General features: G+C 40.0%; 1 protein-coding gene across 1 annotated transcript in view; it reads left to right on the top strand.

Annotated features, from left to right (window-relative positions):
- The window catches only part of LOC108413402 (protein NLRC5-like), a 133,117-nt gene that overhangs the window by 18,814 nt on the left and 89,121 nt on the right, over positions 1-25,182 (top strand). Inside the window, exons 5-8 of the mRNA XM_037541222.1 lie at positions 380-481; positions 1,296-1,334; positions 13,738-13,767; positions 16,862-17,057. Coding sequence (XP_037397119.1) covers positions 380-481; positions 1,296-1,334; positions 13,738-13,767; positions 16,862-17,057 — 367 coding nt within the window. The remainder of the gene's footprint in view (positions 1-379; positions 482-1,295; positions 1,335-13,737; positions 13,768-16,861; positions 17,058-25,182) is intronic.

Raw genomic sequence — 25,182 nt, 5'->3', positions numbered from 1 at the left:
CTGTTGCTTGTGAAGACCAGAAAATATTTCTATGTATTTCTGCGCTTTTCCTGGATAAAGGAGGAGAAAATCTACAAGAACAGAATCTCTAAAACTGTCCCTCGGTAAGAAACACCTTTCTACCGGATGCACGGCCGACAAACAGGAATAAGTCCTGCAGTCTCTCCGTCCACATCAAACGGAGGAAACTAGCTTTATTAAAACTGTCCCACAGGAGAAACGCAGTGATTCAGCAGTGAAACGAGTTTAGACCAGCATTTAGTTCATGTTCTCAGTGCGTTTTTATAAAGTCTTAATGTAGAACTTTATTCTCTAACTCACAGGAGACTAATGTGACTGTAGATGCAGAAACTAAAGCAGTCTTTTTATTGTGTTTCAGAAAACCTGCCCATGTCAACTGGTGCCAAAGTGGCTATAGGGTTTGCAGTTGCAGTGATTATAGTCCTCATCCTGGCTGGCATCGTTTTTTACAAATATAAAGGTAGGTACTAACTCTGTTCACATTTTAGCAGAACACAATATCAACACGCTCACATTGCAGGACACGGATTACAGAGGGTCTGTGTGTGACTGGATCAACAGACGTGATGGACACTGGGACAGTTTGACTGACAGTTTAACAGATAAAATAAGTGCACATCACACAAACTGCGCTGCTGCAGAAACCCCAGGGTTTTTAGTTCAAGTAACTACAACATTTGATTCATTTATTAATTTCCACATCATTGACATAATTCTAATTATCACAAGCTGGGATGTTTATGTAACATAAGAAAGAGCCGAAGGGGCACGACACAAACGTGCAGGTCCTTGGTTGTTTGGCTTCTTATGAAACTTGATGAGCCAAGTAGGAACTTTTTTCCAGCTTGTGTCGCCAGAAAGTTTGGAGTCCTGTGGCACATTTAGTCTCAAAAGAACATTACATTAAATGAATGTAGTAATCCTTTGGATTATTAGGGTACTGTTTATATTATTAACAGGTGGTCAGTGTCTGTACTGCCCTACAGCTTAAAGCCTCCCTCTCAGCCTGTTAGTCTCACTAGTTCATACCGTCTGATCACTGAACCAGGTTTACGGAGCTACGCTCTGAAATTGATAATTTGGGGCAAATTGATATTTTTTTCTTTCATAATCAACATACAATTTAGTCTTTTAATACATTCCACACACACACAGTGTGAGAATATATCCAGTAAGCTAATTCTAAAACAACTGCTGGCTGTACGACACACCACACACCTGCTGGTTTTCTCTTCACATGTGCCTGTGTTCATTCTTTACTTCTCTGTTTACAGAAAGAAAAAGAAAAGAAGAAGAGGAAAGATGGGAAAGAGGTAAACTGGAGTTATTTCATTTCTTATTGTTTACTTTTATTTAATCAGAGGATCTGATACTGTATAATCCACTGAGATCAGCGTAGAGTGAAGGAGATCCACACACTGTAATCAGCAGAGGATCTGCTACTGTATAATCCACTGAGATCAGCATAGAGTGAAGGAGATCCACACACTGTAATCAGCAGAGGATCTGCTACTGTATAATCCACTGAGATCAGCATAGAGTGAAGGAGATCCACACACTGTAATCAGCAGAGGATCTGATACTGTATAATCCACTGAGATCAGCGTAGAGTGAAGGAGATCCACACACTGTAATCAGCAGAGGATCTGATACTGTATAATCCACTGAGATCAGCGTAGAGTGAAGGAGATCCACACGCTGTAATCAGCAGAGGATCTGATACTGTATAATCCACTGAGATCAGCGTAGAGTGAAGGAGAACCACACGCTGTAATCAGCAGAGGATCTGATACTGTATAATCCACTGAGATCAGCGTAGAGTGAAGGAGATCCACACACTGTAATCAGCAGAGGATCTGATACTGTATAATCCACTGAGATCAGCGTAGAGTGAAGGAGAACCACACACTGTAATCAGCAGAGGATCTGATACTGTATAATCCACTGAGATCAGCGTAGAGTGAAGGAGATCCACACGCTGTAATCAGCAGAGGATCAGATACTGTATAATCCACTGAGATCAGCGTAGAGTGAAGGAGATCCACACACTGTAATCAGCAGAGGATCTGATACTGTATAATCCACTGAGATCAGCGTAGAGTGAAGGAGATCCACACACTGTAATCAGCAGAGGATCTGATACTGTATAATCCACTGAGATCAGCGTAGAGTGAAGGAGAACCACACACTGTAATCAGCAGAGGATCTGATACTGTATAATCCACTGAGATCAGCGTAGAGTGAAGGAGATCCACACGCTGTAATCAGCAGAGGATCAGATACTGTATAATCCACTGAGATCAGCGTAGAGTGAAGGAGATCCACACACTGTAATCAGCAGAGGATCTGATACTGTATAATCCACTGAGATCAGCGTAGAGTGAAGGAGATCCACACGCTGTAATCAGCAGAGGATCTGATACTGTATAATCCACTGAGATCAGCGTAGAGTGAAGGAGATCCACACGCTGTAATCAGCAGAGGATCTAATACTGTATAATCCACTGAGATCAGTGTAGAGTGAAGGAGATCCACACACTGTAATCAGCAGAGGATCTGATACTGTATAATCCACTGAGATCAGCGTAGAGTGAAGGAGATCCACACACTGTAATCAGCAGAGGATCTGATACTGTATAATCCACTGAGATCAGCGTAGAGTGAAGGAGATCCACACGCTGTAATCAGCAGAGGATCTGATACTGTATAATCCACTGAGATCAGCGTAGAGTGAAGGAGATCCACACACTGTAATCAGCAGAGGATCTGATACTGTATAATCCACTGAGATCAGCGTAGAGTGAAGGAGATCCACACGCTGTAGTCAGCAGAGGATCTGATACTGTATAATCCACTGAGATCAGCGTAGAGCGAAGGAGATCCACACGCTGTAATCAGCAGAGGATCTGATACTGTATAATCCACTGAGATCAGCGTAGAGTGAAGGCGATCCACACACTGTAATCAGCAGAGGATCTGATACTGTATAATCCACTGAGATCAGTATAGAGTGAAGGAGATCCACACGCTGTAATCAGCAGAGGATCTGATACTGTATAATCCACTGAGATCAGCGTAGAGTGAAGGAGATCCACACACTGTAATCAGCAGAGGATCTGATACTGTATAATCCACTGAGATCAGCGTAGAGTGAAGGAGATCCACACGCTGTAATCAGCAGAGGATCTGATACTGTATAATCCACTGAGATCAGTGTAGAGTGAAGGAGAACCACACACTGTAATCAGCAGAGGATCTGATACTGTATAATCCACTGAGATCAGCGTAGAGTGAAGGAGAACCACACGCTGTAATCAGCAGAGGATCTGATACTGTATAATCCACTGGGATCAGCGTAGAGTGAAGGAGATCCACACGCTGTAATCAGCAGAGGATCTGATACTGTATAATCCACTGAGATCAGTGTAGAGTGAAGGAGATCCACACACTGTAATCAGCAGAGGATCTGATACTGTATAATCCACTGAGATCAGCGTAGAGTGAAGGAGATCCACACGCTGTAATCAGCAGAGGATCTGATACTGTATAATCCACTGAGATCAGTGTAGAGTGAAGGAGATCCACACACTGTAATCAGCAGAGGATCTGATACTGTATAATCCACTGAGATCAGCGTAGAGTGAAGGAGAACCACACGCTGTAATCAGCAGAGGATCTGATACTGTATAATCCACTGAGATCAGCGTAGAGTGAAGGAGATCCACACACTGTAATCAGCAGAGGATCTGATACTGTATAATCCACTGGGATCAGCGTAGAGTGAAGGAGAACCACACGCTGTAATCAGCAGAGGATCTGATACTGTATAATCCACTGACATCAGCGTAGAGTGAAGGAGATCCACACGCTGTAATCAGCAGAGGATCTGATACTGTATAATCCACTGACATCAGCGTAGAGTGAAGGAGATCCACACACTGTAATCAGCAGAGGATCTGATACTGTATAATCCACTGGGATCAGCGTAGAGTGAAGGAGATCCACACACTGTAATCAGCAGAGAATCTGATACTGTATAATCCACTGAGATCAGCGTAGAGTGAAGGAGATCCACACGCTGTAATCAGCAGAGGATCTGATACTGTATAATCCACTGAGATCAGCGTAGAGTGAAGGAGATCCACACGCTGTAGTCAGCAGAGGATCTGATACTGTATAATCCACTGAGATCAGCGTAGAGTGAAGGAGATCCACACACTGTAATCAGCAGAGGATCTGATACTGTATAATCCACTGAGATCAGCGTAGAGTGAAGGAGAACCACACACTGTAATCAGCAGAGGATCTGATACTGTATAATCCACTGAGATCAGTGTAGAGTGAAGGAGAACCACACGCTGTAATCAGCAGAGGATCTGATACTGTATAATCCACTGAGATCAGCGTAGAGTGAAGGAGAACCACACACTGTAATCAGCAGAGGATCTGATACTGTATAATCCACTGAGATCAGGGTAGAGTGAAGGAGAACCACACGCTGTAATCAGCAGAGGATCTGATACTGTATAATCCACTGAGATCAGCGTAGAGTGAAGGAGAACCACACGCTGTAATCAGCAGAGGATCTGATACTGTATAATCCACTGAGATCAGCGTAGAGTGAAGGAGAACCACACGCTGTAATCAGCAGAGAATCTGATACTGTATAATCCCCTGAGATCAGCGTAGAGTGAAGGAGATCCACACACTGTAATCAGCAGAGGATCTGATACTGTATAATCCACTGAGATCAGCGTAGAGTGAAGGAGAACCACACACTGTAATCAGCAGAGGATCTGCTACTGTATAATCCACTGAGATCAGCGTAGAGTGAAGGAGATCCACACGCTGTAATCAGCAGAGGATCCAATACTGTATAATCCACTGACATCAGCGTAGAGTGAAGGAGATCCACACTGTAATCAGCAGAGGATCTGATACTGTATAATCCACTGAGATCAGCGTAGAGTGAAGGAGATCCACACGCTGTTATCAGCAGAGGATCTGATACTGTATAATCCACTGAGATCAGCGTAGAGTGAAGGAGATCCACACACTGTAATCAGCAGAGGATCTGATACTGTATAATCCACTGAGATCAGCGTAGAGTGAAGGAGATCCACACACTGTAATCAGCAGAGAATCTGATACTGTATAATCCACTGAGATCAGCGTAGAGTGAAGGAGATCCACACGCTGTAATCAGCAGAGGATCTGATACTGTATAATCCACTGAGATCAGCGTAGAGTGAAGGAGATCCACACGCTGTAATCAGCAGAGGATCTGATACTGTATAATCCACTGAGATCAGCGTAGAGTGAAGGAGATCCACACGCTGTAATCAGCAGAGGATCTGATACTGTATAATCGGCACAAAGAGAAGGCAGTTTGTCAGATCAATCAAGCATCACAAATTAAATTCAATTAACATATAACTCCCACCAAAGAGGAGTTTCCATATTATTGCACAAGAGAATATCGTTAATTCATAAGACTACAGTTTCTGACTCACAACGTTTTCATTAATGTTTCAATATATGATAAAGATTTCACCATTGCAAACCTAAATGGCCCAAACAACAACCCCCCCCCCCCCTTTTTTTTCCCCCATTCATTCTTTTCAGCACTGAACACTAATCACTAACTCAATAACTGTAATAGGAGGTGACTTTAATACAGTTATCAGCCACACATTGGACGGATCTAATACTGTGAACAAGCCACACAACTCCCACTCCACCAATACACTAAACCAGTACATGGCTGATTTTGGTCTACTTGATCCTTGGAGAGTAACTAATCTGAAAAAAAGAGCACATACTACTCATCGGTTCATAAAACAGGCTCAAGAATAGATTTTTTCTAATCCATGAAAACCACACTGCCTGACATATCAGATAATTACATACACCCAATCGTAATCAGTGACCACGTCCCAGTGTCCTTTAAATTGAACTGTAAGCCCATACTGCCTGCACCAAGATGGCGTTTTAATATTTCTCTGCTTAAAGACGCCGACTTTGACTCCTTTTTAAAAAGAATGGGCATCCTTCGTGGAAATAAATAATTCCCCGGAAATTTCACCCACATTACTCTGGGAGACAGGCAAAGCAGCATTGAGAGGGAAAATCTTTGCATATTCAACAAAGAAGAAAAAAGAACTGAACCAAAGAATCAAAGATCTTACTGATAAATATGCTGAAGACCCTAAGAAACACAACAGGAAATAAACCATCTACAATCTGTTAGATGATATAATCAATAAAAAACACAATTTATATTTAGACTCAGGTTTGAGCACTTCAGATATAATAATCAATCAGGGGAATATCTAGCTAATCGAGTTAAACAGAACAGAAAAGTCTCTTATACCGGCTATAAACAGTTCTGCAGGGGAGACGCTGGTCACACCTCTGGAAATAAATAACACGTTTCAAGCATTTTATAAGGAGCTCTATACTTCTGATCAGATCCATCCCCAGATGTCATTAACCACTGTTTAAACTCTAATAATCTGCCAAAATTGAGCTCAGAAAATGCAGAAACACTGGACAAGCCAATAACTGAAGAAGAACTTTATGATGCTTTAATGCAGATGCCCAATAATGAAGCTCCCGGTCCAGATGGCTTTCCTGCAGACTTCTATAAACATTTTTGGCGCATTATATTCCCTCAATTTTTTTAAATGGCAGAAAATATACAGCACAACTCAAATTCCACCTAATGTGAACACAGCCCTTATCTCAGTACTGCTTAAGCCTGGCTTAGACCCAAAACTTCCCTCTAGCTATCGGCCCATATCACTTATCAAATCATATCAAATCAAATTTATTTGTATAGAGCTTTTTACAACGGATGTTGTCGTAAAGCAGGTTCACAGAATTCCAGAAAAGACCTTGTTAACAAGAGTTTTAACAAGAAGTGTAAAAAAAACCCCAAGTGAGCAAGCCAGAGGCGACAGTAGCAAGGAAAAACTCCCTCAGAACTGAGGAAGAAACCTTGGAAGGAACCAGGCTCACCAGGGGGGACCCGTCCTCCTCTGGTCAAACTAGCAAGCAAGCAAGCAAAATTTATTTATATAGCGCTTTTTACAGCAGGTGTTGTCACAAAGCAGCTTTACAGAACAATCAGTATTACAGAGAGAAGAGAAAAGAAGAAAGAAAATCCGGGTCCGAGCCCCCATGAGCGTCGCCAGCGGCAACGGTGGCAAGGAAAAACTCCCTAAAAGAGGAAGAAACCTTGAGAGGAACCAGGACTCAGAAGGGGAACCCGTCCTCCTCTGGTCGACACCGGACAGCAAACATTATTAGTATGAAGTATTATAGTAAAGTGGGAAAAGAAAGAGAGAGATCTGAGGGTGAGGACTGCACAGCGCTGTACAGCAAGAAGCTCAGTGGTGGTCAAACCGGTCCAGAAGGCTGGTGAGCAGCGGCACCAATCAAGGCAGTAGAGGCAACAGCATCAGGCGCACAGGATGGGCAGCTGATCAGCTCGGCAGAGAAAGGAGAAGAAAAAAAAGAGTTAGTACTGTAAAGAGTGGCTGACCACAGATTACAGTAAAACAGAGCAGTGTAGACTCCAGCAGGTCTAGACCTGACAGGGAAGACTAGTCACCAAATGCTTGACTGTACAAATAAGTTTTTAGCCTAGACTTAAAGATTGAGGCTGTGTCTGATTCCTGAACATTAACAGGAAGATTATTCCAGAGCTGGGGGGCTTGTATGAGAAAGCTCTCCCCCCTGATGTAGCTTTATTTATTCTAGGTACCAGTAGTGAGCAGCACCTTGTGATCTAAGTAGGTGTGATGGTTCATAGTGGGAGAGGAGCTCACTCAGGTACTGAGGGGCGAGTCCGTTTAGAGCTTTATAGGTGAGTAATAGGATTTTATAATCAATGCGAAATTGAACTGGTAACCAGTGCAGGGCTGATAAAACTGGACTAATATGGTCAAACTTCCTAGTTCTTGTGAGACTCTGGCTGCAGCGTTCTGGACTAGCTGAAGCTTGTTAAGGCTTTTGCTGGGACGTCCAGACAGCAGTGCATTACAGTAATCAGGCCTTGAAGTGATAAATGCATGAACTAGCTTTTCTGCATCCTGTAGAGATCATGAATTTCTTAATTGAAACTTAAACTACCTACAAGTGATTATACTACTAATATTAATAGCAGTAATATTGGTATTAGGAATAGCTGGGAGTCTATGAGAACATCAGTGTAGGGTGTGCAGTTGGTCCAAGGATGGTGGTGGTAGCTGGGGCGTGGGCAGCTGGTCTGAAGTGGGTAGCAGGAGGGCTCAGCAGTCAGTCGTCCTTCAGTGTCCGGCCGGACATGTGGGCGATTGTATCCTCGGGAAAAAAAAAACGCAGGGAGAGGGAATTCGTTTTATTCTGTTTGTTTGTATGTAAAACAGGGAATGTAAACATTCCCAGAGTGTGGCTAACGACTCCGGCAGATCTGACTACGACAGCTTAACTAACAGGAGAGAACCAGAAGGACACACAGACACGGCAGCACTCTGAAACAGTCTGGCATCCCTCCGCTCCACCGTCCACAGACCTGAGTGACCGCGTGCGAGCAGCTGGACAACAGCACCAGTCTCAGTTTACTATAATTCCCTGTGTCCATGGACCCCTGGATCTGCTGCCTTTATCTAGGGGGAACATTAGCTACCAAAAGCTAAACTGAACAAGTGAGTTTTCAGACTATTCTTAAAGATTGAGACTGTGTCTGAGTCCCGAACAGTTTCTGGAAGATCATTCCAGAGTTTGGGGGCTTTATAAGAAAAAGCTCTTCCCCCAGCTGCAGCCTTAGGAATTCTGGGGACTATTAATAAGCCAGCGCTCTGGGATCTGAGTGGTCGTGATGGCTCATAATGAGAAATAAGGTCTTGCAGGTACTCAGGAGCAAGACCATGTAGGGCTTTATAAGTCAATAAAAGGATTTTATAATCAATACGGAATTTAACAGGCAGCCAATGAAGTGATGATAGCACTGGACTGATATGATCAGATGTTCTAGTTTTAGTGAGGACCCTGGCTGCGGTGTTTTGGACTAGTTGGAGTTTGTTTAAATTCCTGCTCGTGCATCCTGACAGTAGTGCGTTACAGTAGTCTAGCCTAGAAGTAATAAAGGCGTGTACTAGTGTTTCTGCATCACGCAGGGACAGGGCATTTCTGATCTTGGCGATGTTGTGAAGATGTAGAAAAGCTGTCCTAGTGATGCCGCCTGTGTGTTGATCGAGTGATAAATCCGAATCTATTATAACGCCGAGATTTTTTGCTGCTGATCCAGGTGTGGCTGGAAAGTCGGCGAGATTTAAGATTAAATCTGGTGATTTACTTCTCGCTAATTTTGGACCCAGAAGGAGAACCTCCGTTTTGTTACTGTTTAATAGGAGGAAGTTGCGTGACATCCAGCCTTTCACGTCTTTTACACAGTCCTCCATTTTCTTTAACCTGTGTTGGTCATCAGGTTTGGCTGATATGTACAGTTGAGTATTGTCTGCATAACAATGAAAGTTTACGCCATGGTTACTTATAACTGTGCCTAACGGTAACATGTATAGTGTAAATAGTAATGGTCCTAATATAGACCCCTGCGGAATTCCAAATCTCACTTTTGAATAATTGGAAGATAAATTGTTTACCCTAACGAACTGATAACGTTCTGATAGGTAAGATCTGAACCATGATAGGGCCGTCCCTGTGACTCCAACCATGTTTTCTAACCTTTCTAAGAGAATATTGTGGTCTATTGTATCGAAAGCCGCGCTAAGGTCAAGTAGCACTAAGAGAGATATGTAACCTTGATCAGAGGCAAGAAGAAGATCATTAGTTATCTTAACTAGAGCCGTCTCAGTGCTGTGGTGTGGCCTGAATCCAGATGGAATTTTTCATATATATGGTTCTTGTGTAGTTATGAACTAAGTTGTTGGGCCACAGCTTTTTCTAAGATCTTTGATATAAACGGTAAGTTTACGGTAAGTAATTAGACAAAACGGTGACATCAAGATTTGGTTTCTTGATCAGGGGTTTGATAACTGCTAGTTTAAAAGCTTTGGGTACATGGCCCGGACTAAGGAACGAGTTTACAATAGTTGAAATAGGGTTTATAATAACTGGCAGGACTTCTTTGAGTAATTTTGATGGAATTGCATCGAGTGTGCAGGTTGTGCAATTTGCAGAAGAGATAATCTTCTCTAGTTCCAGCTGTGGGAGGGGGTAAAAGGTTTCCAGGCTCTTTTCTACAGCTGTGTTTTGTTCTATATCAGCCAAGTCAGATGGCAGCAAAGCTGGATTTGAATTTGATACTGTGGGTTGAATTTGTCGTCTAATATTTTCAACTTTATTATTGAAGAAGTCCATAAAAACTTTACTAGTGAGAGTTGCTGGAATTTCTGGTTCAGTACCTGCTTGATTTTGTGTGATTTGGGAAATCACATTAAACAGAACTCTAGGATTATACTTATTATTCTCGATCAGCAAGGCCAGATATGCTGAGCGAGCTTCTGTGAGAGCATTTCTATACTCTATAAGGCCGTCCTTCCAGGCAGTGTGGAACACTTCCAGCTTGGTATGACGCCATTTCCGGTCTAATTTCCGAGCTGTTTGTTTTAAGGTCCGGGTTTTATCGTTGTACCGTGGGGCGAGCTTTTTCTGCCTTATTCTTTTTATTTTAAGTGGGGCCACATTTTCTAAAGTGGATCGTAATGTATTTTCTAAATAATCGGTTAGTGAATCTAGTTCCATTGGGTCTGATGCAGTGGAGACTGGGGTTGATAACTCTGGGAGATTTTCTATAAATTGTAGGGCGGTAGAAGATTTTATTGTGCGCTTTGTTGAACAACGAGGGGACGTATATATATTATGGCTGAGTCGTAGCTCATATGAAATTAGTTAATGGTCGGAGATCACTGTGGTTTGCGGTAGGATATTAAGCTTGTCTATGTTAAGACCTAGTGTCAAAACCAAATCTAACGTATGACTACAGTCGTGTGTAGGCCCTGCTGCATTTTGGGTAAAACCAACAGAGTCTAGGATTGAGGTAAATGCCCTTTTTAATGGGTCGTCTACCTTCTCAAAGTGAATATTAAAATCCCCTACAATTATTACTTTATCGTTGCACACAGCCAGGTTTGCAGCGAAGTCACTAAATTCTTTTATAAATTCAGAGTATGACCCTGGTGGTCTGTAAATGTTAAATAATGAGAACGCCTTCTTTTTTGTGACCGGATTTGTGACGTGAATAGAAAGGACCTCAAAGGAAGTGAAAGTGTCACATTGTTTCTGACCGATATTGAGAGTATTTTGGTATATTACACAGACTCCACCTCCCTCGCCTGATAATCTTGGCCTATGTGCATAATTATAGCCTGTAGGCGTGGCTTCATTTAAAGCTGAATATTCATCTGGTCTAACCAGTTTCAGTGAGACAGAAAATGTCAAATTTATGATTGCTTATAATTTCATTTATGACGACTGCTTTAGAGTTTAGTGATCTTATATTAAGTAGTCCAAGTTTTAGATTGAAGGTGTTAGTGCGATCATCAGAACATGGATATATGTTGATTAGGTTGTTTAAACGGACTGATTGAGTTTTTCTATGATTAAATTTAGTTTTAATTCGGGGCAAAGACACAGTCTCTATAAAGTTGATCTTGGGTGACGCCTCAAGGCGGATCGCAGACGGTCAGTTTAGCCTGTCTGTCTGCGGCCTGATCCTTATTAACACTTATTAACACTGATATCAAAATAATCAGTAAAGCACTGGTTAACCGGATTAAAACAGTTATGCCATTAATTAATCACCCAGACCAGACAGGTTTTATTAAAGGACGGCACTCTTCTGATAATCTGCGCAGACTATTCAATCTGATTTCCATCAGCCAAGAGCTCAATTTAGAGGTCATAATTACCTCGTTAGATGTGGAAAAAGCGTTTGATAATTACCTGGAAATTTCTTTACTACATTGCAGAATTCCGGCTTTGGCGAAATCAAACATCCAATGGATCAGGACATTATATCCATCACCCATGGCTACAGTCACTACTGATGGGCTCACCTCCCAGAGCATCACACTGCAAAGTGGCACTAGACAGGGATGCTCATCGTCTCCATCTTTATTCTCAATTTTATAGAACCACTAGCAGCAGCAATCAGACTAAATAGAAACATCAAAAGATATAATTACACAAAACACACAACATAAGATCAGCCTCTATGCAGATGATGTGTCATGCCTACAGGATCCATCTAACTCTCTACAAGAGGCAACAGCACTCATTCTCCAAAATATCTCGCTATTCAATAAACGAACAAATCTACAATCTGCCACTGTGGTCGTAATGGTGCACCTCAAACCCCATTCCCTGCCTTCACCACTGGCAAGATTAAATACCTAGACATCACTATTTCCCCAGAACTCTGAGAGTTGTTTACTCTTAATTTCAAACCACTGCTGAAAACTATAGAAGATGATCTACAACGCTGGATGCACTCACCTATTTCATTACTTGGTAGAATAGCAACTATAAAAATGTCAATCCTCCCAAAAATAAATGACCTATTTACAGAGACACCTGTTCAACCACTAACTGGTTCATATCATTAGATTCTGCAATAACTACATTTTATTGGAAAAATAAAAACCCAAGAGTTAAACTTAACATTACAAAAAAGCAAAGAAGTAGGAGGACTGAGAGCACCACATTTTTATGTGTTATCTTGCAAGCCAACTGCAATATATATATATATATATATATATATATATATATATATATGGACACATCCTGAAGAAACCTATCATTCGTGGTTAGAAATAGAGCAGGAAATCTGTAATGAAATATATTTATCAGACCTTCCCTTCATTAATCACACAATAAAACAGGGAGCATGGTTCTGCAATGCTGCCATATCCACAGCTCTGAGAGCCTGGTGGAAAATGCTCAACATTACCAGCTGCAGCTCAGCACCATCCAATTTGGCACAATCCCAGCTTCCTGCTTAATAACTCACCATTACACTTCACTACATGGGAAAAGAAGGATCACACATCTGCATCATGTTTTTAAGGATGACACCTTTATCTCGTTCAAAGATTTGATCCAGATATTCAGTATCGGGAGATATCAATATTTTCAACTCAAATCTGTAGTGAAGTCTAAAGTAAATATTATAAATAACCCCCTTCACCCACCCAAACTAATTGAAGCCATTAGTGAAATAAAAACTAATAAGAAACTGCTTTTGATTTTCTATAAACTTCTCACTGATCTGGGTAATACTGTTGCACTTCCAACTTTAAAATGGGAGAAAGATCTCAGAATCTCTCCTGGCATCGGCTTTATTATAGAAACCCTTTGGACTGAGTTACAGATCATATTATTAACAGGTGGTCAGTGTCTGTACTGGACTACAGCTTAAAGCCTCCCTCTCAGCCTGTTAGTCTCACTAGTTCATACCGTCTGTTCCCTGAACCAGGTTTACGGAGTTACTCTGAAATAGTTTGGGCATGTTTATGTTCCTCATTGATGAAGTGGGGAATATTTTCTTTAATTATCATGTAAATATTGTCTTTATTACGCTTCACACACACAGTGTGAGAATATGACCAGTAACTAATTCTACAAACAGCTGCTCCCTAGAAAACGGATCAGCACCTGCAGATGTTCTCTTCACCTGTGCATGTCTTCATTCTTAATCTTCTCTGTTTACAGAATGGCCAGAAAAGGAGGAACTGAAAAGAGGTAAAGTGGAGTTTTTATTTCTTACTGTTTCCATTTCTTTAACCAGAGAATCTGAAGTTTATCTGATATCATGTGGTCCACTGAGATCAGCGTAGAGCTGAAGGAGATCCACACGTGTAAACAGTGAAGCAGCAGAGGATCTATTAGCAGTCAGACCTGTTACAGAGCTCCACCCTGGAATAGGTGGAGATGTGGGAGAGAGTCACACTGAACATGAGCAGAGGAATATTCACAGTGTGAAAATAAACCTTTTACGGAGGAGTTACTGTAGTACAGTGAGGAGGTTTGATGGTTCAGGTGGAAAGTGTGAGTGTCCACTGTGGTTAATGAGCTGCAGCTCTGGGGAAAAACTGTTAGCAGGTCTGGTTGTGCTGGTTTTGATGGTTTTGATGGCCCTGAATCTTCTACCAGAGGGGCGTGTCTGAAAAAGGGGATGTTCTGGATGAGAGGGGTCAGTGGTGATGGGGAGGGTGAGGGGGTAGATAGGAGGAATCAGGGGTGGTGGGGAGAATCTGCGAATCTGGTCTCAATTTAGACGTCATTTTAAACTCACATCTCCTTCTTTATCGATGCCTATACTGGAAAATCATCCATCCCCCCCCCCCCCGCTCTGACTCACACAGCTTTTAATACATGGCATGAGAGCGGTATCAGATCTTTTCGTGACCTTTATAAGGATGGTACTTTTTACAGTTTTGCTCAGTTAGCTGCAGATTTTAATTTACCCCCATCCCATTTGTTTAGGTATTTACAATTCAGACACTGTGTCTCATCCCTTTTTCATAATTATACACGTCTTCCCATCACACAATCATGGGATGACCTTTTGACTTGGAACCCCTTTCAGAAATCTATAATATCTAAGATTTACTCTCATATTATGGCTTTAGATCAGCACCCTCTTACTAAAATTAAAAGTGCTTGGGAACATGAGCTCGGTATTACTTTCACAAAGCAACGGTGGGACAACGCCACAAAGTACGCTCAAGTTCGTTTTGTGCAAGACTTCAGTGGATTCAGTTCAAGGTATTAAATAGAACCCATCTATCCAAGTCTCAGCTATCCAGATATTATCAGAATGCTGTCAGTGATCAATGTGATAAATGTGATGCTGCTCCATGTAACTTAAGTCACATGTTCTTTTTGTGTCCTTCTTTACATAAATTTTGGTCTGAATATTGTAAGATTATGACAGGTTTTAGGAATCAACATTAATAAGAACCCTTTCGTTGCAATATTTGGATTTTCCACTGATTTCCCTTCGCTCGACAGAGCTCAGTCGGATGTTCTAGCGTTTACGTCTCTGTTGGCAAGACACCGCATATTGCTACTATGGAAGTCTTCAAAACGCCCTTCCATTTCAATGTGGCTCCGGGATGTCCTACATTTTCTTAGTGTGGAAAAGATACGGTCCACCTTGAAAGGCAATACTAAAACATTTTATTCCAAATGGAATCCTTTTTTATATATTTTAATTCAGGTTGTGCCAGCTGACTGAGGGGATTGAATTTTTTATTTTTTTTATTGTTTTCTTTTGAGTCTGATAGTGGTATATATTTTTCTGTCATCATGATTATCCAATTTGTAGTTATTGTCCTTTTCTGTGTGTGTGTGTGTGTGTGTGTGTACATCTTTTTGTGGAAAATAAGCAAAGGGGGAAAAAAAGAGGAAGCTTTTGAATGTGTGGAACTACTAGATACGTCTGTTTTGCTTTTATTCCTCAATAAAGAAAAAAAGAAAAAAAAAAGGTTCCACCTTAAACACTGTGACATATTTAGTGCTTTGTTAATAGCAGTTCCACCTTAAATTTTTTGCTATGTTAATTGAGGTCTCACCTTAAGGTTAGTGACGTGTTAATAATCAAAAAGCTGTATACAAGCACGCATCACACAATTGGGCCGGTCAATCTGGAGTTGGAACGGCGTCGATATCTCAAACTGCGGGACTAGTTGGGGACAAAAATCCTGCAGAAAAACAGCAGAAGAAGCAGAAGATAAATCTGATGACAGTAGAGGCGCAGCTGTAACTAGGAATGTGCTTTTCCAATGTCCCACCTGCTCCCAGCCTGTCTCTCTGCACTGCCACCACACATAATGGATTTTTTTAAGATGGAACTGCCCTTAGATAGTATTGAATTTTAAGGTGGAGCTTCTTTTAAGGTAGCACTGAGTTTACACTGTCAATGAATTGGGTGAAAAATTGCATGATAATCTACTTTATTTCTGCTTCCCGAACGACACCGTGTCACATACACTACCTCAGGGCAGCCTCCAAGCACAAATTCACTCTTTTATTCCACCCCTGGTTCCTTGTATCGACTTCCATAGTATCTGCTGCACAACTTCCCTACGTTTCCTTCAGGAAAGGCACTTTTCTAGTTTTAGAATATTATTTCTCTTCTTTCCAGGTCAAATTATTTTTCAGTCTTCAGACAAATAAACCAGTTGTGGAAGAAGGACAGACGCCTTCTCATCTTAGCTTTAATCTTCATACATTTTGTTAATATAAAACTTTTATGTATTTTAGTATTTATAATGAGACTGAAAAGTCAGTGTTGAATGATCTGTTAAAAAATTTAGATATTTATATTATTTTCAGGAGGAATTCTAAAATTAAACAGCTTTGATATATGCATGTAATATATATAATATATCCATCCATCCATCCATCTTCCAAGCCGCTTCTCCGTCAGGGTCGTGGGGGGGTGCTGGAGCCTATCCCAGCAGTCTTCGGGCGGAAGGCAGGATACACCCTGGACAGGTCGCCAGTCCATCGCAGGGCAGACAGACAGACACAGACAGTCACTCACACACTCACACCTAGGGGTAATTCAGCATGTCCAATTGGCCTGACTGCATGTTTTTGAACTGTGGGAGGAAACCGGAGGAAACCCACGCAGACACGGGGAGAACATGCAACTCCACACAGAGAGGACCCCGGTCACCCGGCCGGGGAATCGAACCCAGGCCCTCCTCGCTGTGAGGCGACAGCGCTACCCACCACGCCACCATGCCGCCCATATATAATATATATTTATATATATTTAATATATTTACATCTTTAAATCTGCTTTTTATCGTGATCACCCCATCAGTGATACTTGCTTTGGAGAAGCCTGAAGAGGGGCAGCGTAACGACTCCTCAGTGGAGATGGGTCTGCTGAAGCCTGAAGAGGAGCAGCGTAATGACTCCTCAGTGACGACTGCTTTGCTGAATCATCTAAGAAAAGTCCCACTACAGGAATTAAGGGAAAAGCTGCAGCGACTGCTGGAATCTCGCTCTGGAGTTCTGTGAGTATTTTCATTCTACACTACAGTCGTATGCAGAAGTGTGAGCCCCCCTGCTCAGATTACAGGTTTTGATCATTTTATAACTGTAAACAAGTTCATAAAATATCTCAGTGGGACAAACCTGAATATGACAGACTTTAAACCTGAATATATCAGACTTTAAACCTGAATATGACAGACTTTAAACCTGAATATATCAGACTTTAAACCTGAATATGACAGACTTTAAACCTGAATATATCAGACTTTAAACCTGAATATGACAGACTTTAAACCTGAATATATCAGACTTTAAACCTGAATATGATGGACTTTAAACCTGAATATGACGGACTTTAAACCTGAATATGACAGACTTTAAACCTGAATATATCAGACTTTAAACCTGAATATGATGGACTTTAAACCTGAATATGACGGACTTTAAACCTGAATATGACAGACTTTAAACCTGAATATATCAGACTTTAAACCTGAATATGATGGACTTTAAACCTGAATATGACGGACTTTAAACCTGAATATGACTGACTTTAAACCTGAACATGACCGACTTTAAATCTGAATATGACAGACTTTAAACCTGAATATGACAGACTTTAAATCTGAATACGACAGACTTTAAACCTGAATATGACAGACTTTAAATCTGAATACGACAGACTTTAAACCTGAACATGACTGACTTTAAACCTGAATATGTCAGACTTTAAACCTGAACATGACTGACTTTAAACCTGAATATGACAGACTTTAAACCTGAATATGACAGACTTTAAACCTGAATATGTCAGACTTTAAACCTGAACATGACTGACTTTAAACCTGAATATGACAGACTTTAAACCTGAATATGACAGACTTTAAACCTGAACATGACTGACTTTAAACCTGAACATGACCGACTTTAAATCTGAATATGACAGACTTTAAACCTGAATATGACGGACTTTAAACCTGAACATGACTGACTTTAAACCTGAATACGTCGGACTTTAAACCTGAACATGACTGACTTTAAACCTGAATACGACGGACTTTAAACCTGAATATGACTGACTTTAAACCTGAATATGTCAGGCTTTAAACCTGAATATGACAGACTTTAAACCTGAATATGACAGACTTTAAACCTGAACATGACTGACTTTAAACCTGAATATGACAGACTTTAAAACTGAACATGACTGACTTTAAACCTGAATATGTAAGACTTTAAACCTGAACACGACGGACTTTAAACCTGAACACGACGGACTTTAAACCTGAATACGACGGACTTTAAACCTGAATATGATGGACTTTAAACCTCAATATGACTGACTTTAAACCTGAATACGACGGACTTTAAACCTGAACACGACGGACTTTAAACCTGAACACGACGGACTTTAAACCTGAATACGACGGACTTTAAACCTGAATATGATGGACTTTAAACCTCAATATGACTGACTTTAAACCTGAATACGACGGACTTTTAACCTGAACACGACGGACTTTAAACCTGAATACGACGGACATTAAACCTGAATATGACTGACTTTAAACCTGAATACGACTGACTTTAAACCTGAACATGACAGACTTTAAACCTGAATATGACGGACCTTAAACCTGAATATGACGGACGTTAAACCTGAATACGACGGACTTTAAACCGGAATATGTCAGGCTTTAAACCTGAATATGTCAGACTTTAAACCTGAACATGACTGACTTTAAACCTGAATATGTCAGGCTTTAAACCTGAATATGACAGACTTTAAACCTGAACATGACTGACTTTAAACCTGAGCATGACTGACTTTAAACCTGAATATGACAGACTTTAAAACTGAACATGACTGACTTTAAACCTGAACATGTCAGGCTTTAAACCTGAATATGACAGACTTTAAACCTGAATATGACAGACTTTAAACCTGAATACGACGGACTTTAAACCTGAATATGATGGACTTTAAACCTCAATATGACTGACTTTAAACCTGAATACGACGGACTTTTAACCTGAATACTACGGACTTTAAACCTGAATACGACGGACTTTAAACCTGAATATGACTGACTTTAAACCTGAATATGACAGACTTTAAACCTGATCATGACGGACTTTAAACCTGAATATGGAGGACGTTAAACCTGAATATGACTGACTTTAAACCTGAATATGACAGACTTTAAACCTGAATACGACGGACTTTAAACCTGAATATGACGGACTTTAAATCTGAATACGACAGACTTTAAACCTGAATATGACTGACTTTAAACCTGAATATGTCAGACTTTAAACCTGAACATGACTGACTTTAAACCTGAATATGACAGACTTTAAATCTGAATACGACAGACTTTAAACCTGAATATGACTGACTTTAAACCTGAATATGTCAGACTTTAAACCTGAACATGACTGACTTTAAACCTGAATATGACAGACTTTAAACCTGAATATGACAGACTTTAAACCTGAACATGACTGACTTTAAACCTGAACATGACCGACTTTAAATCTGAATATGACAGACTTTAAACCTGAATATGACGGACTTTAAACCTGAACATGACTGACTTTAAACCTGAATACGTCGGACTTTAAACCTGAACATGACTGACTTTAAACCTGAACATGTCAGACTTTAAAACTGAACATGACTGACTTTAAACCTGAATATGACGGACTTTAAACCTGAATATGACTGACTTTAAACCTGAATATGTCAGGCTTTAAACCTGAATATGACAGACTTTAAACCTGAATATGACAGACTTTAAACCTGAACATGACTGACTTTAAACCTGAATATGACAGACTTTAAAACTGAACATGACTGACTTTAAACCTGAATATGTAAGACTTTAAACCTGAACACGACGGACTTTAAACCTGAACACGACGGACTTTAAACCTGAATACGACGGACTTTAAACCTGAATATGATGGACTTTAAACCTCAATATGACTGACTTTAAACCTGAATACGACGGACTTTAAACCTGAACACGACGGACTTTAAACCTGAACACGACGGACTTTAAACCTGAATACGACGGACTTTAAACCTGAATATGATGGACTTTAAACCTCAATATGACTGACTTTAAACCTGAATACGACGGACTTTTAACCTGAACACGACGGACTTTAAACCTGAATACGACGGACATTAAACCTGAATATGACTGACTTTAAACCTGAATACGACTGACTTTAAACCTGAACATGACAGACTTTAAACCTGAATATGACGGACCTTAAACCTGAATATGACGGACGTTAAACCTGAATACGACTGACTTTAAACCGGAATATGTCAGGCTTTAAACCTGAATATGTCAGACTTTAAACCTGAACATGACTGACTTTAAACCTGAATATGTCAGGCTTTAAACCTGAATATGACAGACTTTAAACCTGAACATGACTGACTTTAAACCTGAGCATGACTGACTTTAAACCTGAATATGACAGACTTTAAAACTGAACATGACTGACTTTAAACCTGAATATGTCAGGCTTTAAACCTGAATATGACAGACTTTAAACCTGAATATGACAGACTTTAAACCTGAATACGACGGACTTTAAACCTGAATATGATGGACTTTAAACCTCAATATGACTGACTTTAAACCTGAATACGACGGACTTTTAACCTGAATACTACGGACTTTAAATCTGAATACGACGGACTTTAAACCTGAATATGACTGACTTTAAACCTGAATGTGACAGACTTTAAACCTGATCATGACGGACTTTAAACCTGAATATGGCGGACGTTAAACCTGAATATGACTGACTTTAAACCTGAATATGACAGACTTTAAACCTGAATACGACGGACTTTAAACCTGAATATGACGGACTTTAAATCTGAATACGACAGACTTTAAACCTGAATATGACTGACTTTAAACCTGAATATGACAGACTTTAAACCTGATCATGACGGACTTTAAACCTGAACACGACGGACATTAAACCTGAATATGACTGACTTTAAACCTAAATATGACTGACTTTAAACCTGAATATGACTGACTTTAAACCTGAATATGACAGACTTTAAACCTGATCATGACGGACTTTAAACCTGAATATGGCGGACGTTAAACCTGAATACGACGGACTTTAAACCTGAATATGACTGACTTTAAACCTGAATACGACGGACTTTAAACCTGAATATGACGGACTTTAAACCTGAACACGACGGACATTAAACCTGAATATGACTGACTTTAAACCTAAATATGACTGACTTTAAACCTAAATATGACTGACTTTAAACCTGAATATGACTGACTTTAAACCTGAATATGATAGACTTTAAACCTGATCATGACGGACTTTAAACCTGAATATGGCGGACGTTAAACCTGAATATGACTGACTTTAAACCTGAATATGACAGACATTAAACCTGAATACGACAGACTTTAAACCTGAACATGACTGACTTTAAACCTGAACATGACCGACTTTAAACCTGAATATGTAAGACTTTAAACCTGAACACGACGGACTTTAAACCTGAACACGACGGACTTTAAACCTGAATACGACGGACTTTAAACCTGAATATGATGGACTTTAAACCTCAATATGACTGACTTTAAACCTGAATACGACGGACTTTAAACCTGAACACGACGGACTTTAAACCTGAACACGACGGACTTTAAACCTGAATACGACGGACTTTAAACCTGAATATGATGGACTTTAAACCTCAATATGACTGACTTTAAACCTGAATACGACGGACTTTAAACCTGAACACGACGGACTTTAAACCTGAATACGACGGACATTAAACCTGAATATGACTGACTTTAAACCTGAATACGACTGACTTTAAACCTGAACATGACAGACTTTAAACCTGAATATGACGGACCTTAAACCTGAATATGACGGACGTTAAACCTGAATACGACTGACTTTAAACCGGAATATGTCAGGCTTTAAACCTGAATATGTCAGACTTTAAACCTGAACATGACTGACTTTAAACCTGAATATGTCAGGCTTTAAACCTGAATATGACAGACTTTAAACCTGAACATGACTGACTTTAAACCTGAGCATGACTGACTTTAAACCTGAATATGACAGACTTTAAAACTGAACATGACTGACTTTAAACCTGAACATGTCAGGCTTTAAACCTGAATATGACGGACTTTAAACCTGAACACAACGGACATTAAACCTGAATACGACAGACTTTAAACCTGAATACGACGGACATTAAACCTGAATACGACAGACTTTAAACCTGAATACGACTGACTTTAAACCTGAATATGACTGACTTTAAACCTGAACATGACAGACTTTAAACCTGAATACGACGGACTTTAAACCTGAATACGACGGACTTTAAACCTGAATACGACTGACTTTAAACCTGAATATGACTGACTTTAAACCTGAACATGACAGACTTTAAACCTGAATACGACGGACTTTAAACCTGAATACGACTGACTTTAAACCTGAATATGACGGACTTTAAACCTGAACATGACAGACTTTAAACCTGAATACGACGGACTTTAAACCTGAATACGACTGACTTTAAACCTGAATACGACGGACTTTAAACCTGAATACGACGGACTTTAAACCTGAATATGAGGGCTTTAAACCTGAATATGACGGACTTTAAACCTGAATATGACGGACTTTAAACCTGAATACGACTGACTTTATATCTGAATACGACGGACGTTAAACCTGAATATGACGGACTTTAAACCTGAATATGACGGACTTTAAACCTGAATACCACGGACTTTAAACCTGAATACCACTGACTTTAAACCTGAATACGACAGACGTTAAACCTGAATACGACGGACTTTAAACCTGAATATGACGGACTTTAAATCTGAATACGACAGACTTTAAACCTGAATATGACTGACTTTAAACCTGAATATGACAGACTTTAAACCTGATCATGACGGACTTTAAACCTGAACACGACGGACATTAAACCTGAATATGACTGACTTTAAACCTAAATATGACTGACTTTAAACCTGAATATGACTGACTTTAAACCTGAATATGACAGACTTTAAACCTGATCATGACGGACTTTAAACCTGAATATGGCGGACGTTAAACCTGAATACGACTGACTTTTAACCTGAATACTACGGACTTTAAACCTGAATACGACGGACTTTAAACCTGAATATGACGGACTTTAAACCTGAACACGACGGACATTAAACCTGAATATGACTGACTTTAAACCTAAATATGACTGACTTTAAACCTAAATATGACTGACTTTAAACCTGAATATGACTGACTTTAAACCTGAATATGATAGACTTTAAACCTGATCATGACGGACTTTAAACCTGAATATGGCGGACGTTAAACCTGAATATGACTGACTTTAAACCTGAATATGACAGACATTAAACCTGAATACGACGGACTTTAAACCTGAATATGACGGACTTTAAACCTGAACACAACGGACATTAAACCTGAATACGACAGACTTTAAACCTGAATACGACGGACATTAAACCTGAATACGACAGACTTTAAACCTGAATACGACTGACTTTAAACCTGAATATGACTGACTTTAAACCTGAACATGACAGACTTTAAACCTGAATACGACGGACTTTAAACCTGAATACGACGGACTTTAAACCTGAATACGACTGACTTTAAACCTGAATATGACTGACTTTAAACCTGAACATGACAGACTTTAAACCTGAATACGACGGACTTTAAACCTGAATACGACTGACTTTAAACCTGAATATGACGGACTTTAAACCTGAACATGACAGACTTTAAACCTGAATACGACGGACTTTAAACCTGAATACGACTGACTTTAAACCTGAATACGACGGACTTTAAACCTGAATACGACGGACTTTAAACCTGAATATGAGGGCTTTAAACCTGAATATGACGGACTTTAAACCTGAATATGACGGACTTTAAACCTGAATACGACTGACTTTATATCTGAATACGACGGACGTTAAACCTGAATATGACGGACTTTAAACCTGAATATGACGGACTTTAAACCTGAATACCACGGACTTTAAACCTGAATACCACTGACTTTAAACCTGAATACGACAGACGTTAAACCTGAATATGACAGACTTTAAACCTGAATACGACGGACTTTATATCTGAATACGACGGACGTTAAACCTGAATACGACGGACTTTAAACCTGAATACGACGGACTTTAAACCTGAATACGACTGACTTTAAACCTGAATATGACGGACTTTAAACCTGAACATGACAGACTTTAAACCTGAATACGACGGACTTTAAACCTGAATATGACAGACTTTAAACCTGAATATGACAGACTTTAAACCTGAACATGACTGACTTTAAACCTGAACATGACCGACTTTAAATCTGAATATGACAGACTTTAAACCTGAACACGACGGACTTTAAACCTGAATACGACGGACTTTAAACCTGAATATGATGGACTTTAAACCTCAATATGACTGACTTTAAACCTGAATACGACGGACTTTAAACCTGAACACGACGGACTTTAAACCTGAACACGACGGACTTTAAACCTGAATACGACGGACTTTAAACCTGAATATGATGGACTTTAAACCTCAATATGACTGACTTTAAACCTGAATACGACGGACTTTTAACCTGAACACGACGGACTTTAAACCTGAATACGACGGACATTAAACCTGAATATGACTGACTTTAAACCTGAATACGACTGACTTTAAACCTGAACATGACAGACTTTAAACCTGAATATGACGGACCTTAAACCTGAATATGACGGACGTTAAACCTGAATACGACTGACTTTAAACCGGAATATGTCAGGCTTTAAACCTGAATATGTCAGACTTTAAACCTGAACATGACTGACTTTAAACCTGAATATGTCAGGCTTTAAACCTGAATATGACAGACTTTAAACCTGAACATGACTGACTTTAAACCTGAGCATGACTGACTTTAAACCTGAATATGACAGACTTTAAAACTGAACATGACTGACTTTAAACCTGAATATGTCAGGCTTTAAACCTGAACATGACAGACTTTAA

This window comes from Pygocentrus nattereri, chromosome 9, assembly GCF_015220715.1.
Source record: "Pygocentrus nattereri isolate fPygNat1 chromosome 9, fPygNat1.pri, whole genome shotgun sequence".
In the NCBI taxonomy this organism is placed as follows: domain Eukaryota; kingdom Metazoa; phylum Chordata; class Actinopteri; order Characiformes; family Serrasalmidae; genus Pygocentrus; species Pygocentrus nattereri.
The sequence above is the reverse complement of the archived record's forward strand: the minus strand, read 5'-3'. Positions and strand labels throughout refer to the sequence as shown.